A 19,918-nucleotide genomic window follows, 5' to 3' on the forward strand; every position below is an offset into this window, starting at 1 on the left:
TAAGGTCATGCTGCCATGCTAAGAAAATTTTATTAATTAAAATAGATCTACACAAAATATATAAAATGTAAGTTTCCGATTTTATACAGGAGAGGGGCAACTCTAATCATGAGACACTCGGAACTAATCTAAGGCTAAGTCGTTTCGCACACTCGACAAATGTGCGGCCGGAGCGCCGAGGACTGCCAAAGCCCGGGAGATCAGAAAGTTGTGAGCGCGAAAGCACGTGAAATTTATTCTTAGTCACTCGGGTGTTTGGATAATAAAAATGGACGAAACAGGACGCGGTGGTTGCTTGAATCAACAACAATATGATGTTGTCGTAAGGTTTTTGGCACACGGGCATTTTCCTAGTAAGAGAGAGTTAATGGAAGCCAAATTTGCCAGCCAAGAAGATAGCGCTCGACCAAGACCTTTTCGAAAATTTAAATCATGGATGCAAAGGCTGTTGTATCGCGAATCAGAAAATGCCCTTATCCATTTGCCCACAGGAAAAGTTGTAGTTCCCAAAGAAAGATTTGTCCAAATCATTGTCGAAAACCATTGTGAACTAGGTGGCCACTTGAATGCATATGCCACTATGAGAAAGGTGTGCAGTTACTTTAACATAGCATAATATAATAGTTTCTTTATTAGAAAAGTTCATTATTAATTTTCATTATTAAACCTAAATAGAAAATAGACTTAAAATTTAGTTTTGAATAAAAATGTTGTATTTTTGCCATCAAGTGTATCTTACATAGTAAACTGTTGGGAAGAATTGAGAATTTTTATAATCTGTATGAAATGTAAAAGTACATAGAAATGGTTATTTGATAAATAGATACATACCGATATTCAAGAAGGTATCCTTTCTGGCAGCAGTTTTTCTTATAATTCTGTGAAAAAGTTGGGAATTTCAATAACCAAAGATAATATTTAACTGTTTTGAAATAAAACTGATCAATAATGATATAAACATCTTATTTAAGATAAAACATCTTACTAAATAATTATTACAAAATATATTTTAACATGTTGGTTTTACAGTTGTTAAAAGTTTGAATTTGAAGTGTATTTTGTAATGACAGTGAGTCATGAACTTCAAAATAGGTTATAAAACACTCAGTTTTTATAAAACTTGTACATTAAATGATTTACAAGACTTTTTTTTTTTGATAGACTTATTAAAGAATCCAATATATGACATATAGCTTTATAAAAAATTGTATCATATCAAAATTTTTTGCTCAATACACAATATTGATGAAGTACCGGTACATTAACTTTATCAGCCATTCCAGTTACAGACCAGAAGTGCTATATGCATTGGTAAATTGTCTGTCTTCAATCTCAAACTGTGTCTCTGATGTACTGGTGTTGTAGAGTAGGATTCCCCTCTTAGTTTTTCCCCCAGAATCTGTACTCTAGAGTAGGACTTTCCCCTGAGGGGAAATCTCACACTAGAGCCAAATTTTCCCCTCTTTCTCTGTCAGAGTAGGATTTCCCCTATTTTATCAATGCTAAAATCATATCACAATATTTTGGCTTTAAATTTATGTGTGAGTCAACTGATTTTTCAATGGAAATATGAGAATTTTTTTTTAAACCAGTTTGGCCAGGTGCAAAGAATAAAACTGAAATGCTTCAAAAGAATTGGTTGGGAAAAATGAGTATCATAGTAAATTAAAGTATGTAAGTATTTACTATAGGTAACTATAGAAAATTTTGGTCAGGATGGTCACCATTTTAAAAGATTTTAAATGTTGAATGCACAAGACTTTTTGTTTTTATGAAATTTTATTAATAAGGTTGTCTACTGTGGGAAATTTATAGAAGGGACACTTGTAACAATGTGTTGCCTCCTTCCTCCTCATATATAAGTACAGGCATGATATTTTATTTGGAGAAAAATTGACTTTGGAGGAAATTGCACTTTATAACTATGACACAGAACAGGATTTCTCCCTAGAAAATTGAATCTGGAATGGGATTTCCATAGGGGAAATCCTAATCTAGAGTCATTTTTTTCCTGGGAGAAGTTCTTCTCTAGGGCCTATTTTCTGACTGCATGGAGGTTAAGGGGGCCCATGTTCAATTCACAGTCTGGTCTGTTGCATTTTTCTCATTTCGTGTTACATTTGGTGCTGTGCTATGCCCTGGAACTGACAGGTGAAAGACCTGCCAGGGAAGAGTAGGGCTGTGTATTGAGCAAAATATTTCGATACGATGCGATACGATATTTCATAAAGCGATATGCGATATATTGGATTCTTTAAAATGTCTATCAAAAAAGTCTTGTATATCATTTAATCCATAGATTTGATAAAAACTGGGTGTTTTATTACCAAATTGGAAGTTCATGTCTCACTGTATTTACAAAGTACACTTCAAATTCAAACTTTTAATGATTGTAAAACTAACATGTTAAAATATAGTTGTCTATGTATTTTGTAATAGTTATTTAAGAGAGATATTGTGCTATCTCCTTAATGTTTATTTCATTATTGATCATTTTTAATTCAAAACAGTTAAAGATAACCTTTGGTGACTGAAATTCCCAACTTTTTCACAGAATTATAAGAAAAACTGCCTGCCCGATACGTATTGGAAGTTATTTTTCGATACGATACATTCCTGAATATTCGATACATATTGATTAATCGATATATTGACACAGCCCTAGGGAAGAGCATGGGTTGATGTCCTCAGGGGGAGAAAACCAAAAATTTGGCAGTTAGACAGATTTGATTGCCAGTGACCAGATAGCTCAATTGGTAGAGCACCTGGCTGGAGATTCAGGGGGCCCAGGTTTGAATCCTGGTCTGGTCTGTCACATTTTTCTCCTTTCTTGTTACACATGTATAAATTAAGCCTACTAAATATCCAACTCAATTTGACGTAATTTTTTTTGTTACATTACTAAACATAGGAGTCTGTAATGCTACCAATCCTAAATGTTTGTCCTATTTCATTCTAACTTTGTTAAAGCAAGTAGACTACAACAGAATACAAACTGATACTCCTGTACATTGATTTTCAACTGAAATATTAATTGGTCAATTGTTTCAAAATTCTACTCTTCTTGCTGTAGGGGTTTTGTTTGAATCTAATAAATCATGATAAGTGTAATTTATAACTATATACTATGCATATATATATATATATATATATATATATATATATATATATATATATATATATATATATATATATATATAAATTTTGATGAATTTGTTGCCATAGATACTGGCAATTTTTCATTATGTTACAGCAGCTAAACTTTAATTGGTAGAAAAGGGTTGTAGTTAATTTAATGAGGGGTTACTACAATTTTCCTTTTCTATATTAAATGTTACCTTGTAGATGATTTGCTTGATTCAGATTGCATGTTGTTTGGCATAACAGTCTTGGTACTTGTGATCTAAACCTTTTGTAATATTTATTTTTTTGAAAGGGGGGGGGGGGGGGGAGGTCATGATACTTAAGTTATGGTGTACAAGTAATTATGCTTAAGTTATCATCAATGAAAGTCCTAAAACGTATAGTATTGTTACAGATTCAAAAAACATACACATTTGGACGAAGAAACTTTGGAATGAGTGAAGATCTGGTAAGAAGTGTGATTAGAAACTGTCCCAACTGTGAAAGACCAATTAATGCTAGACAAGGAATTCCATTAGGTAAAGTATTAAAGTAACAATTCTTGACAATATATGGATTAATTCATACTATGAGAAAGATAGACGAATAGACTACAAAATTGGTATTTGAAAAGTAATTGCTTGGCATTGACACTAAAAGAGGTGTAAATTTTGTAAAATATGTTAGTTCCTCTCTATACACAAATAATTTCAGATAAAGAAGGATTGCACCCTATTGCCAAAGCATGCAAACAAAATGATGAAGAAAAAATGTGTGAAACCCAGAGGAAACCAGACACTGTTTTGTCAAACACTAGCACAGGAGCTTCTGCAGCAACTAATCAAGATGTACCAACAACTGCACAAACAACAGACAATGACAACCAGAAAGGGCAACCAATGGAAGTGAATAAAACAGATGACAAAAGAAACAAGACTGATGTCAAACAAAGTCATCCCATCATTCATAGCTCTTTGTTGTCTCAGTTGATGACAACAAGGCCAGGTCAGAGAACCAATACAGGTCTGAGCACCAGTTCATCTGTACCAGTGCCCTTGTTATGTCCTATCAATGCACCCATGATTCCACTTTTAAGCATTGCACAAACTGCAAAGCAAGAAAGTTTGGCAATAGGTGCTAGCAATACAGCAAAACAGGTTTCAACTGCCCAAACAAAACTCACATCAGCCATTGCATCTAAGCTGATAGATATCAATTCAAATTTGGGATCATGGATGGCTCAAAACATGCATAATGTTGGATACTATGTAAAGGTGCCCAATTCATCTTTACCCTCAGGTTTCTCCTTATCCTTTGTGACAGCTCCATTGATGCATTTAGGAACTTCCACTCTGTGTTCACCTTCCACTGCTTCAGTGCCCACTCCCAGCCCACTTCCTCCACTTCTAAGGCCCATGGATGAAACAGCTAGAAACAAACATCCAAATTCTTCAGAGAAAACAGAAGAGAGTCACCCACAGGCAAAGACAGCCATTTCAAAAATGGCTACAGCCACTACACAATCTCGAGACATTCTTGGCAAGATTCCAACACCTACAAAGATAGCAATACCAAGTTTGGCTAACTCAACCATGCAGTCCAAGTCCTTGCCACCAATTAAGCCAAAAGAGGAAACTGAATTAGGCAAAGCCCTTTTAAAACCTGCAAGTAACAGGGCAGGTTCCAGCAATGTTTTGTCCACACCACCCAAAAATCCCAAGAAAGTAACTAAGAAGAATCCGTCCTCAGGAGTAAAGAGAAAGCTGAAATTGAAGCTGGAAAAAATGAACAGAAAAGTTAACTCAGGAGGTAAACAAAAGAAACTTGCCTCTCTTAAGCCTGGAAAAATGGGATCTGAGAGTAACAGCAACAAAAAGAATGATAAAGAAGAGGTGGATAAGTTGGATGACGCAAATAAAAATCCTCTCTGTGAAACTTCCAAGAAGAAGAAGATCATAGTTGTTAACCCAGAAAAGATGAGAAAAATACTTAAAAACAGCTTGAATGTTCATATGAATATTAATTTTAAAGGAAAGTGCAATGTCAATTTCCACAATGAAGCTAGTGGTATCACCACTTCTTTTCTTGTGGATGATGGTCAAAATACATCCATAACAAGTAAAAATGTTGCCTCAAACTCAAATGAAGGAACTTCAGCTAAAGTGGATTTCCAAAGTAAAGATATAAAGCAAGAAATGTTGGATTATCCTGGTAAAATAAAACAGGAGCATTGTTTAAAAAACAAGTCAGGTGTCACAGAAGGACAGCAAAATGCTCAGCAAACCAAGACAGATTCTGATGACATGAATCAGAAAACTGAAAACCTGAATGATGGAGATGATAACTTTACCCAAGACATGAGAAGTCTTGTAGGGTCAACTTCAGCTAAATCATCAGGTATCTGCTTACTTAAAAATAAATTACATAATACATGACATTGTGTACTTCCTTTCACATTTTTAAAACACTTGAAATCAATATTTTTATGCAATTTCTTATTCATTCAGACAAAGCAATTACACAATCCTTGTTCCTTGATCCTGGTCCAGTCCCTAGCCCCACAATATGGACTTTTTCTGAAGGTACTGTTATTAAAATAGAATGTTTAAATAATAATTTCATGTCATATTCATATTGATTGCAAACATGAAACCCTTTGATATAAAATATGAATTTTGACACAAAAAACAATGCAAATTTAATTTACTCTAACTTTCAAAGATTCTTTAAATATTATAATCTTAACAGATATGCTGGCAGAGAAAAATTGTTATGGAAGGTTGCTGATTGCGATTCAAGACATGAGAATGGATGTCATGAAGTCTATTTTGTTTGATCACCATGCAATGGACAGACTGAAAAAAAGTATTCTACATTTTTCAATTGTTTTTGTTTTCTACCTTTAAATGTTCCTTGATGAACATTTAGTATTCTTTCAAGGTATACCTAGTTTCCAAATTGATTGCTAACATTATTTATTCTTTCACAAAGCAACTAAAGCTTGGTACATATTTAAGTATCAATGGTAGAAGATATGAAGCATTAAAAATTAGGATCAGAATTCTTTTAGTTTTTTCAACTTGTTACAAAGTTTTTCTAAGTGTATATTCACTTTGTTTGTATGCTTTGGGGTTACACACCTTAAGCTATAGTTTTCTTTTCAGAAATATGCTATGCAGAAACCCTCATCAGAAAGCACAAAGAGGATCGGTGTTCAGACTAAACACGTAAACTGAGAGAATGTAACTATGAACATTTCAATAACATGTATACCGTTCAAGTATATGCTTAAACATATAGAAACATTTCTGGGTATATATATGTTTGTTTTTGGTTTACATAAACAATTTATTTACTCAAACAGAGGACCTGTTTTGCTTTTTCACATTGCATGCTTCTTATTGAATGTAACTGACAAAAAGTTTTATTCTAAAAAAATTTAATAAAATATAAGTTGAAAACAGTCATTAATCTTGCATGTAAATATATCAAGATTAGACAAAATAGCATCGGATTCATGATTATCATTAATTATATTGTAGACATAATTATGCAAGGGTGTATAAGATGCTCTTAAATGTACAGTTATATGTATATACAACCTTGTATCAAACACACAGTGATAATCATTTTGAGTCACAGTTCTGTACAATATGTATGTACATGTATTATTGAGCTTGTACAGTGTTTACCAAGAACTTTCTACATTTATGTGTAAAGTTACCGAAGCAAAACCTGGGGACAGGACAAGACTTTTAAAAATTTTCATACTTTTGGCAAAAGTAAGTTAAAACTGCCTATCATTAATCAGGATGCCAATGATCCAGTCCCTACAGCTTCCAGAAAACAATTTTATGATTATTAAGTTTCCAGTTATCCACACAACTTCAGTCATGAAGAAGCAATTGGAATTGGCAAGGCACTAACGTAACTGTACAGGATTTATCAAAGTGGGGGAATTACAATCCAGGCACTTGGTGGTGAATCTAAAACAGTTTGCTGCACCATTCTTGATTTTTATTTATCAAGAGTTTGGTTTAATAACAAATACTGCATCATCCAGTGCATAAAATGATTGATGTAGGTCCCCTTCACAAAGATATGGCAGTCTGCTGAATTTTTCTACGATAAAACCAGCAGGTTCAAACACCTTTTTGATGAAGAACTGAACTTGCTCCTCAAAGCTTTGTCCCTGAATCAGCAAATTTTCCTCAGGTGAGTGGTCCTTTGAATCTGAAGTGAGAAAGCCAGCATTATCATTTCAGCAAAACTACAAAAATGGGATTTTTTCCCTTGCATTAACATTTAATAGGTGAAATTACATGTATATAAACTGTATATACATGTAAACTGATGAAGATTTCTAATTTAAGTACCTTGTTCTACATATGGTTTGAATGGCAACACCACTGCCACTATAGCTTTTCCAACACCAGGTGTCAGCACCCTCCTTATAGAGTGGAGAATTGTCATTGGCTTGTTGCATCTGTCCAAGAGGTTAAGGCAACTAATCAAATCAAAGGAAATGCTACCATTGTCCCATTCATCTAGCCCCAAGATTCTGAAAAGGTAAATGCAATATATGACTTCTAATGGAAATAAAACTTGGACTTCAACCACTGATATCAAAGCATTCTCAGAGATTCAATACAGTAAAACACGCTTATAGTGAACATGTGTATAATGAATTAATGCATACAGGGAAGTGATTTTTATTTCCCGTGGCTTTAAAGTATAATTATATTGTGAACTTAACAGATATGACTGATTACACTTATAAGGAAGCAAAATTGTCCTGTCCCTGGCATATTGCTGTAAGTGTGTTTTACTGTATATGGAATTTTCACATTGCCGTCACTTAAAAAGACATTCCATCTTTTTATTTAGCGAGTGTGTATATGCTTTACTTGTAGTTCTTCTGCTGCAGTCTCCATACCATTGTAGAGGAAACTTCAGTGGCATAAACCTGTCTGAAGTATTTGGCCATTTTTTCCGTCACACGTCCATCTCCTGCACCTGTTATGAGAATCAAGAATTGTGGTAGAAAATTTCTTTAATGACAAATTCTTAAGGACCACTGATCTCTCAGTGTAAACATAAAAAGTTTTGAAAACCTTTCAATTTAGACTGCTTAACTACAATCTCATTCCCATAATATTAGCCTGGTTACATAAAATGCAAATAAAAGTAACTGCCATTGCTATTATATACTAAACATTTGTTACAACTACATGTATTGCAGTGCAATAAAAGTATAAGGGAAAATGAATTCAGACATTCTATCAAACTTGAAGGTATATTATGTTCATGTCAATAATGTATTCAGTTTTGTATCAACAGCACACAGACATTGTAAAGAGAGTTTATACCAAGATCTAGCATGTTCTGTCCTTCCCATCCCACTCCAACCTGTAAAAGCTGCCTCAGCTGTTCATCAGAGAAGACAAACATTGAACCTCGCTGGAGAAGTCTGGAACATAAAGTCTTATGTAAGTCTTTTTTTTTTTCTTGTCTAGGTGATAAGTTTAGATCTTTTACAGGAATGGTTAGACAAATAATACCACCACTTGATGCATATTGCACATAAATTCTCTATTATTTCTATGCTGCAAAAATCTTTAAAATATTATATAAATTTCAGGGTTGGATTGATAGAAAGTTTCAGAAAACTTGTAACATTTAAAATCACAAATAACATCGATTATTATATAGCTAATAAATAGTCTATAATAAAAACCTACCAAAAAGTCAACAGAATTTTAGCGTTCAATATCTTGGTGTATTATTGAACGCAGAGTTTGCAATACATATGCGAATATATGCTCTGAAACATTCTGAAAGCAAGCATTCAATATTGAACATTCCATTGTAAACAAAAAATGTCCACTGATCAACTGCTCATCGGCAATATTTATGATGGGTACAGTGTAGTGGCAGTTGGTAAGATGTGTCTATTTTCACACAAATACACATTTGAAATTATTAGTTAATGATTTAGTACCTATAAGCCTCAATGAACACCCCATAAGCAAATCATAATGCTTGGTAGGGTCATTGGAATGATGTGATATTGAACACCTCCAGGACAGATGCTGATATTGCACATAATAAAGGAGATATTGAACTTATATTAGTGAATATTGGCAAGAGTTGGCTGTACAAATGCACTCGCAAGCTCATGCATTTGTACATCAAACTTGTGCCAATATTCACCAATGTAAGTTTGATATATTATCAAACTCTCAATAGAACCATCAGGGTTACCCATCAATATTGTTAATTGTGACATACCCTCTTATTCATAATGATGAAAAATTCTCTATTTGTTGCTATTCAAAGTAACCTTGAGCATCTAAAACTGCACATAATCATTCTCCATTTAAGTTATTTGTTTGCTTACCCATTGATTGAAGTGCTGGTCATGAACCAACTGAGGATGGACTTGGCAATAGAGTGATAAAGCTGTGTAAATATCCAATCAGCTTTCTCGTAACAGTCGGACAGGAATTGCTCTGTTTCTGCATCCTGATGGAACTGAATGAAGCACTCGCAAACATCAGCTGACACTCTGGCTCTGTCAAAACTGTACCACTGTAAGGACAAACAAGATATTTAGAGATAAAACAGTTCACCACTGCAGGAGAAAAAAACAACCCAATAGACAAAATCAACAAGAACTGTCCTGACAGAACTAATACCATTGCAGGACAACTAAAAGAAGATACTTTAAAATAGCTTCTGTTCAGGAAGACCAGGGGCATCTAGTTAAAAAATATCTATTGCAAAAAGATATGAATCTTGTTAAAATGTAATTGGTTAAGGGCTGCAACACCAATAATGAGAGCAGTAAGTATTTGTGTTGAGTAAGACAAATGTATTAAAAAGCCATGGAACATGAATAATTTACTACTGAGTACTGGTAATGAGTTTTTTTTTATATAATTCTTTATTTTTGTTTTACACATTCTGCTATTTCATACAAGTTAAACATATATTTAAAAGAATATACAGAATGTGTATTTTTTTTATTTCAGAGAGAGAGAGAGGAGAGAAAGAGTTGGAGGAGGAGAGAAAAAGGGTTGCAAACATGCATTCATAAAATATAAACACATATATTTGTCAGAGTCATTGAAATAATTGATTCCAACAGTTCCAGCAGGTGTCAAACATATCCTTTTCACCTTTATTATAAGCAATATATTTTTGTGTTTCATAAAATGTATTCATAAGCGATATTGCAGCAGTTACATTAAATGTCTTCCCTGTGCACCTCATTGTGTAGATATAATATTTAAGCCATAGAAAAAGATTATTTGGTACATGTATCTTTTTCTTTTCATCCAAGAACCCCAAAATGAAATTATTTTTTGTTATTGGTATTTGAAGATTAGTTTTATTTTCAAAGTAATCTTCAAATTCTCTTAAAAAATGTTGTACACTATCACACTCCCAAAGCAAATGTTCAATTGTCTCTTCTTCCACCTGACAGAATGTACAATTCTTATTTTCTGTGATTTTTATTTTAAATAAATATGAGTTTGAAGCTAAAATTCTGTTCAAAATTCGATACTGAAACCATTGCAGTTTACAATTATTTGTAACTTTAAAAGGCAATTTAAAAATCATTTTCCATTCTTTGTCATTCAATTCAAATGTTTCATTCCACTTTCTTTTACCAGTAGGTTCTGTACTATTGTGATTGAGAAGATTATAAAATTGCCTTGATTTTTTACATTCTAGAAGGATGTGTATATTTGACATAACCAGAGGGTTTTGTAATTTAGTAACATTTTCTTTAAAATTAACTTTTTTCATCCATGCCTTAAGAGCACTTATAACACTCATATATTCTAAAAAATTAATTTTCACTTGAGGATAAATATCACAAACAGATTCAAAAGTCAGGAACAAACCTTCTTCATTAATAAGATCATTAAGGTATCTAATATTAGAGCGATACATGGATTTATTAAAAAATATTTTTCCTCCCACAAGAATGTCGGGATTGTAAAATAGTGGAGTGTTTGCTGTTACTATAGTTGGGTTTTGTTTATGGTGTAGCTCAATCCATGAATCAAATACATCAACCCAGAATTTGTTTTTCAGTGATTTCTTTATATTTTTGATATATTCAATTCCGCACGTTGTAACTTTATTTAGATCTAGATTTGGTATAAAATCATGCAGCCGTCTATTTGACAATAAGAGTTTTCTTATCCAAAATAATTTTAAAGAAGATATAAAAGCCTTTACATTTATCATCTTTAATCCCCCATCTTCATATTTTTTAACAATTACATCCTTTTTTATTCTATGTTGAGAGTGGTTCCACAAGAAGGAAAAGAACAGTTTATCCAATTCTTTATAAAAGTTGTCATCTGGATTTGGAATCGCCATAAAAATATGATTTAAGAGAGGCAAAACCAAAGTTTTGATAACAGTAATTTTTCCTATTGGTGTTAAGTGTCTTTTCTCCCATTGATGCAAGATTGATTTTATTCTACTTAACTTCGGCTGATAATTCAGTTTGGACATATTTTGAAGTTCTACATCAAAATTAATTCCAAGTAATGTGAATTTGTTAGTCCCCCACTTCAGATTAAAATCTCTAGAAAGGATATCTTGACTATATTTTTTTGATCCAATCCATATGGTATTAGTTTTCGAAAAATTAACTCTTAGTCCAGACATTTCAGAGAAATGTTGTAATACTTTAATTGTTTCTGAAAGTGATTCCTTGCTACCATCAAGGATAATTGAGGTATCATCAGCTAGTTGTGAAATTTTCTTTTCATTATTACATACAGTAATTCCTTTAATCCTTTTATTTTCTCTTATTTGTATAGCTAGAATTTCTGCACAAAGTAGAAAAATATATGGTGATAAGGGATCGCCTTGTCTACAGCCTCTATGGATATTGAAGGATGCTGAGAGATTGCCACCTTGATTAATAGCTGAAGTAATGTTATGATAAAATAATTTTACCCATTTGTGAATGTCAGGTCCAAATTTAAAATAGGTTAATGTCTTTTGTATAAAATTCCATGAAACAGTATCAAAGGCTTTTTCAAAATCAATAAGTAGTAGAAGACCAGGAATTTCTTCCTCTTCAGTATACTGCATTATATCATAAATTAGCCGAGTGTTTTCCCCTATATACCTGTTAGAAATAAAACCAGTTTGATCAGGATTGATAAGTTCATCCAAATAAGTCTTTAATCTATTTGCAATGGTACCAGAGGCTATTTTATATACAGTATTTAAAAGTGTAATTGGGCGCCAGTTTTTAATATATTGTCTTGGTTTTTCTCCTTTAGGTGAAAGGGTAATAATTCCATGTCTCTGTGTGATTGACAGACTATCATTTTCATAAGCATAATTAATTGACCTGATAACAAAAATTCCAAGATATCGCCAAAAGACCTTAAAAAATTCTGTTGAGAACCCGTCAGAACCAGGTGATTTATTTGCCTTCATTTTGCTAAGTGTTTTAGAAGCTTCCTGTAATGTAATTTTACCTTCTAAAGACACACGTTCATCTAAAGATAACTTGGGAATATCTTTGAAATTTAGCTCAGAATTTAGGTCATATTCATTTAACTCATTGTTAGTTGTAGAGTATAAGTTTTCATAAAATTGCTTTGTTTCATCCAAAATTTCAAACTGGTCTTGAGTTAACTGCCCATTGTCTTTAACAAGTTTGGGAATTATTTTACTAGTAAAATTTCTTGATTCTAAACCACAAAAATAATGAGATGGTTTTTCCCCTTCTTCCACCCATTTTACTCTACTTCTTATATACATTCCTTGAAGTTTATATTTTCTAAGTTCTTCCAATTTTTGCTTTTTTCCATTTAGTTCCTCTACATTGTGCTCAGAAATATTTCTTCTAATACCTTAATTTCTTCTAATAATTCTTTTTCTTCATTGACTTGTTTCTTTTTTATATATGCAGAGTATGAAATACTTTTCCCTCTTATTTCCATAAGTAGAGTTTCTAGAAATAACTGATCATCAATGGTAAAATATAAATTTTCATCTAGAATAGTATCAAGATTATCAAGGTCATACACAGGAAGTGCATATTGCTTTTGCACATTTGAAATAACATCTCTGATACAATCTAGGTATTGCTTATCACCAAGTAAAGAATTGTTAAATTTCCATAAGCCCCTTCCCTTTTTAAAATCATTGAAAGTTAAAGTCATTGATATCATAGAATGATCGGACCTGTAACTTGGTTCGACTGTACATGCATTAAGACAAGGTAACAATGACTCAGACATTATAAAGAAGTCTAGCCTACTTTGTTTAAAAGGATTTTTTTTTCTCCATGTGTACCTTCGAAGTGTTTCATGGAGTTGTCTAAAGGGATCTACATAACCATATCCTTCCATTATTTCTAATACTTTTTCTCTAGCCTTTGGGTTATTAATTGATTTATAATTATAGCAGTCCAACTGTGGATTTAACACTAAATTAAAATCTCCACACCATATGATACTGTTACAGTTTATTTCTTCAATGGATTGTTGAATATTTTCATAAAAATTTGGTGTATCAGTATTTGGGCCATATACTGTGCATAAAACAACCTCATGACCCTCTATACATATTTTTAGAATGTGATAGTTTCCATCTTTATCACCCTTTTCCAGACATATTTTAAAATCAAAATTATTATTGAAAAGTATTGCCACCCCTCTTGAGTTCGAAGTATAGGAACTAAAATAACATTGATATCCCCACATGTTTCTGACCTCATTTTCTACATCATTGGAGAAATGTGTGTCTTGAAGACAATAAATATTATAATTTAGACTTCGTAAGTAGTTAAAAACATCTCTTCGCTTTGTGATATCGCCTAAACCTTGACAATTAACAGATAATAATTTAACCCCCATCAAAATTTAAAGGCAAAAACTCTTGAGACCTGCTGGAAGATGATCCAAATAGGTAATTTCATGCATGCATGTATATAGAGAGGAGAAAGAGATAGCAAAGAAGCACAGGATAGTACAGAAAGAAAACTGAAAGAAACAAAGCATAAAAAAGTCTATTGTAATGACAACAAGCTCTCGTTTTTTTCTAAATACAGGCAAGTGTCCTTAGGCCAACATTTTTTTATTTTCTGTTTTACGGGAATTTTTTTCAAAAATTTGAGTCGGGGGGTCGAAATAAAAATAAAAGCTCAAAATTTAAGCAGTCGGTCAGAAAAATAAAAATAAAATGAAAAAATGCAATAAAATTTTTTATTTTTAATTAAGGTTGGAATTTTATTTGTATGACCTTAATTTGTTAGAAAAACAGTGCTATTTGAAAAACTTATGTACACAAAACACAGAATTGGTACTGTTAATGGATCAATGAACTATTTTAAATTTAACTTTCTCTTAGATATTTGGGGCAGGGGTGCATTTCTAGTATAAAGCTTGCAGTTTCTAACATTAATGCAAATCAAACATACAAATCTATAGTCTTCTCTCAGTTGTCAAATATCATATTGTCACCACAGTAAACCTATAGGACTTCTGTCACACCCCTCATAAACTTTTCAGAATCTTCTATTTTTCGGTATTCAGCAAATTACAAGATCTGAGGATTTTGGACTAGTTCTGGCAAAGTTATGGAGAAAATGCAGTGAGACATTCAATGGATCAGCTAAAATAAATTAATTCACAGAAGTGCACATGAGACATGAAAAAAAGAAAAGTTGTATAATATTAATTTTTTTTCAATGCACTTCCAATTAATTATAATATACGTAGGTGGAAAAAACGTACCACAATATCTCTATTGAAAACATATTCAAACTTCCTCAATCTGTAGTATATATATCTTTTTATCCTTATGTTTTCTTTCTGAGCATGCTAACTTTCAATATAATTGTAGAAAATACATGTCTTTCCCATAGTATACACATGTAAAATACACATGACAATATTCTGTTTACTGCAGAATTTAAAAATTTAATTGTTGAAAATGGTTCTAATCCACAACTGTTGAATGAAAAAAGAAACCAGGTCTTGAATTGAAATAATATTTGTAAGGGCGTATCATTTACAACAATACTTTTCCCTAGTGGTAAAAAAAAGTTGTTTTACTAAACAAGAGTTATACATATACACTACATCAGCTGATATGAATACGCTGAACAATCAATGTACATTAATTTGTTACATAGCACGCAAAATTCCATAAAGCGATAAAAAAGGAGATAATGTCTTGTGTCAATCAAGCATATAAACTGATATATCTTCGTAGGTAATTCTGAATTCCAATATTTGTCATAAAACGAGTGAAAGTTGTGACTCGAATTTCCTCAGTCACGCCACTTTCTACCAGTTCTACATAGTTCTAGTGTTCTGTCGTTACTTGTAAAAGAAAACATTTCTGTCTTAAAATTAAGTTTAAAAAAATCTTCAAGACGTATTTCAATGTATTGAAGCAATTGTCAAAGATAATACGTACTCAGAACCTTTCAAAACAAGCGATTGACAGAACCTCGAATTCCACGTGGCCCTCCGCATGACATTTGATCAAGATCACTGATTCGTCTATTTCATTCAATCTTTCATTAAAATTTATACCTTTTCTAATATATAATATTGACACGTCACTTTTTAAACTGACTATTTAAAAACACGTGAAACCCTCCGATTCTGACATTTTGGCGCTATGCTGTGCAGTGACTCTTCACGCAAGGAATACTGTGATTGGATGAATCTATTTACCTCAGCCAATGACAAATCGCATTTTGAAAGGCTTGTAAAAAGGTTATTTATATTTCTTTTATTTTTTCAGAGACTATAAATAAACTATCGGCGGGAGAAATAAAAATAAAACTTGAATTGGGGACTTTTATTTTTATTTCATTTTAGCCCAAATTAGGGTCGGCGCTCCCGTAAAACAGAATATAAAAAAAAGTTGGCCTTACTGATCTTTAATCTCTCACAATAGTGTAAACCGGAAGTTGTCTAGAGAGCCATAAGTTCCAAAAACACCAAAGTATACATGAACGGAATTGCTATTCCCGGAATAGAAACGCATTAATTCAAGTTGGCTATTTTCTCTTCAATTTTGTCAAAAATATCGAACATGACTCTTTCATCTCCAATTTGTCCATACACATGTCCGTTGAAATACCAGGCTGCTTTGACTTGTTCGTGTTCCAGCAACTCGTTGATAAGCTTACCGTTGAGCAGTGTCACGTCGTCACTTAGCCTGATTTTGTTTTCAGTATTTTTCTTCACAGTCGAACGGTGTTTCATAATTCTGGCTTTTGAGGAATTGTTCCTAAGTTTCATTAAGATCGGTCGCTGATATCCTTTTCTGCCAGGAATCCTGTGAATTGCCATAATATCGTTATCCGTTATTTCTACACCTGAATTTTCACGGATGATATTTTGTACCAATTCCTTAGCATTTTCCTCAGGTAATTCTTTCACTCTGTGAATTTTCACATTATTTTTCCTGGAATACTGTTCGTTCCAGTTGGCCTTACTCATCGCTGACCTGGCTAGCTTTTTCAGTTCATCATTTTCTATAGACATCACCCGCATTTGATCTTTCAATTCCTCAATTTCAGATTTTTGTGAATCAATAACGCCCATTAGGACTTTGTTTTTTTCCTCAATGAGATCTTCCATTTCTCTTTTGTGATCGGATATAATCTCTCTCACAATTGAGCCAACAATGTTTTTAATATCTTCCTTATTTACTGTATTGCCAACACTTTCTTTGAGGGATTTAAGATCTGCCATTATACTTCATAAAGCATCGTCATGGCTGGATTGTTTCTCATGTTCACTCATACTTGTGTTTACCGATTTTGATCTGCTAGTATTTGTATTCTTAGTTGATCTGGTATTAATGTTTTGGGCTGACATGGCTCAAATATACAAAAAATCACACAAACTGACAACTTCTCTGATGTGGATACGTTAGAAAGAGTTTTAAATAAGTACTATTCACCCACTATTCACACAATGCTCGACTCATGAATATTGCATATTGCATGTTCATACCACAATGTGCACTTTGCGTGTCTAAAAATTATCATAAACTGGCAACTGTATATACCTGGATACTATATATCATAATATAGCTGCCACACATTACACGAATACACCTAGACACTTGCCTTTACTACGGAGCACCCTAAGCGTGTATATCACACACGGCCATTACCGGAAGTCTCCCTGGTAATGTGTCATTGACCTTATAAAAACAACTATGGTTAAGAAATCAATCATAAATGACCTCTGGTTATAAACAACATTGCTAAGTGTGACCTCTCTGTTAATTTATAAATGAATTTTACATTTCTGAGACCTTCAGATTTCTTCTGAAATCTCTGACCTTGACCTTGTATAAATGAAAAAAAGTAAAGATAATGAATTGTGATCAATCTCATAAATCCTGTAAACAATACAAAATATGAACAGGGCAAAAACATGGACCTGTGGATGCACAAGAGGTGGGATCAGGTGCCTAGGAGGAGTGGGCATCCCATGTCATTTATGGTTCAAAGCTGAAAATTTAGACTTGTACTCGTCACTTACGGCCATTGAGCAGTGAAGATTTTTTTTATGTGCCAAAAAGCTGTTGTGATCCTGATCATCCAGGACATAGCTTTTATTGTCTTGTCCAAAGATCTGTCAATTTAAAGTGCCTCACACTAGGAGTCCAATCTCTGCTGAGATTAAATGGGAGTCAAACTTGTCGTTTAAGGATCAGCTCTTTGCTTCAGATAAATAATGGACTTGAAATATTTTTTTCTTATTCATTGTGGAGCATTAAATTTCAGGTAGCCTACTGTAAATACTGGCATACATTTACTGATTCCAGCATTTGGTTCCCATGTTTTATTCTCGATCGTTCCAACATGAGACCCATACAAATTATATATATATAAAATGCTTATTAAATAAAAAACATATAAGAAAACATCCGAACGAAATTATTCAGTAGATTTATGCATGAGCTGTTCAACAAAAAAAAAAGAAAGAAAGAAAAACGTACATAATGATGATCGTCATTCCGTTGTCTCTCGTCTTCCTTCAAACGTTGATACACTGCTCTGACTAATGGACTCCTAATGTGGCTAACTTCATTCATTCTTGCTTTCCATGCATAGTTGTGTACAAGTTTTACATTCAAAGACAAGATAAAAAGTACACAGGAAATCATATATGCCACGCACACGTTCACGTTGCATCATTTGCGAGTCGTGTGAAAACAGCAACAGATTAGAGTTACGTCCCTTTTCTACTTTCATTTCGTGTTGCTGAGGTGAGAGTGTGAGCGGATCATACGGGAGAGTGTCAAAGGGCTGAATTTTTTTCTTTATTTATTTATTAATTCATTTACATGTGTTTATTTATTTAATAACCTTTTTTACTCAGTGGTAAATAAATATTTTGGAGCCAGGATTCTCTTTTCACATTAAAAAAAAATATTACAGGTGGATCCTCTCTTAATGTCTCTGTCCTTCATTCTCTCTTTATCCTCCGATTGTTTTCTTCCTTTTTTCCCTCTTTCGATTTCTCCTTTCCTTTCTGCAACCACCTCTCTCTCTCTCTCTCTCTCTCTCTCTCTCTCTCTCTCTCTCTCTCTCTCTCTCTCTCTCTCTCTCCCAATACGTGGAATTTGCTTACCAGGATATCATCATTAATCCGCGAAGTTTAATTTTGAACACACTACTTTGATAAAATCTGAATACTATTAAATGAGTTCTTTATATAAATCAGTGCATTTTTTCTTTTTTTTTAATTACTGTACATTTTAAAATAATTTAAAGGTAGGATACTATATGGATCAGGCTACATGTATCCATAAATAATAATGAGCACAATGATAACGAGTTCATTGCATATTTTTTAAAATTTTTCAACACTTTTTGCGAGTCTACTTCCACTTCTGTCTACCTCCATTTGTGTAGAAAATATTAACTTAAAGAATGGAATGATAATTCTTAAAAAGTCTTATATATACAAGAGAAAATGTAAATAAAATGGAAAGATAATTTTATATGAAGTCTCATTTATATATACAGAGAAAGGTAAACCCGCTCCCTTCCCATGTCTTCGCGAGCCAAGGGTTTTCGGCCCGCTTCGCTCTTCTCTCTCTTTCCTTGTGGAGAGCGAAGCGGACCGAAAACCCTTGGCTCGCGAAGATGCCCTTCCCAACACCACCACCCACCCATCCCTTGAAAAAATTCTTCATTTCGTATAAATTGTCTATCCTTTCAAACTCATGCATATATGTATATAGTAAAAGTGCATATCCTTAATCGATGGAACTTTTAAAAACGCTTTGAAAATTGATTTCAAATATAGGCAAAGACATGAATGTTTGTAGTACCTTTGAAATCCTGGCATCTCAAAACTTGCAATGCATATCGAAGACCCCCTTTCATAATTGCATAATGTTAATAAGTGGTCGAGTTAAAAAATAAAGGTGCATAGTCCATATACCTAACGAAAAAAAAAAAATCAGGAAAAAAAAGAGCTGGGTAACTTAAAAATATAGCCAAGAAGAGCAATTCGAATACGTGTACAAATAATTTAAATATACATTTTTCCCTCATACTCTCAAGTAAAATAGATAAAGACCCTCGATTCGCTATGCGGTATAGGAACTGAAGACATGTAACGAATAATGTTTCTACATGTAGATGCTATTTGAAATGTTCATTCAATTCAGGGGTGTGCAATTAGCATCGCCCGACGCCCGGGGCTACCATTTTTTGGGGTCGGGCTAGTAGTTTTCTGCACGGATGTAGCCCCTTGGG

At 33.1% G+C, this 19,918-nt stretch overlaps 2 protein-coding genes across 2 annotated transcripts; one reads left to right on the forward strand and one right to left on the reverse strand.

The window, feature by feature from the left end:
* Nucleotides 1-255: 255 nt before the first annotated feature.
* On the forward strand, nt 256-6,533 carry LOC133205223 (uncharacterized). The gene is made up of 6 exons (XM_061340987.1): nt 256-589; nt 3,539-3,662; nt 3,838-5,520; nt 5,631-5,705; nt 5,872-5,988; nt 6,288-6,533. The coding sequence occupies exons 1-6, from the start codon at nt 269-271 to the stop codon at nt 6,344-6,346; spliced, it is 2,379 nt and encodes a 792-aa protein (XP_061196971.1). The 5' UTR covers nt 256-268; the 3' UTR covers nt 6,347-6,533.
* Nucleotides 6,534-6,545: 12 nt separating this feature from the next.
* On the reverse strand, nt 6,546-18,365 carry LOC133205224 (protein-L-histidine N-pros-methyltransferase-like). The gene is made up of 6 exons (XM_061340988.1): nt 18,148-18,365; nt 9,524-9,714; nt 8,493-8,593; nt 8,031-8,139; nt 7,500-7,684; nt 6,546-7,356 (listed from the first exon to the last, which is right to left on the reverse strand). The coding sequence occupies exons 1-6, from the start codon at nt 18,313-18,315 to the stop codon at nt 7,148-7,150; spliced, it is 963 nt and encodes a 320-aa protein (XP_061196972.1). The 5' UTR covers nt 18,316-18,365; the 3' UTR covers nt 6,546-7,147.
* Between the last annotated feature and the right edge of the window lie 1,553 nt (nt 18,366-19,918).

The sequence above is a fragment of the Saccostrea echinata genome, unplaced genomic scaffold (assembly GCF_033153115.1).
Source record: "Saccostrea echinata isolate AGI-Se365-2 ecotype Australia unplaced genomic scaffold, CSIRO_AGI_Sech_v1 ptg000054l, whole genome shotgun sequence".
Taxonomy (NCBI): domain Eukaryota; kingdom Metazoa; phylum Mollusca; class Bivalvia; order Ostreida; family Ostreidae; genus Saccostrea; species Saccostrea echinata.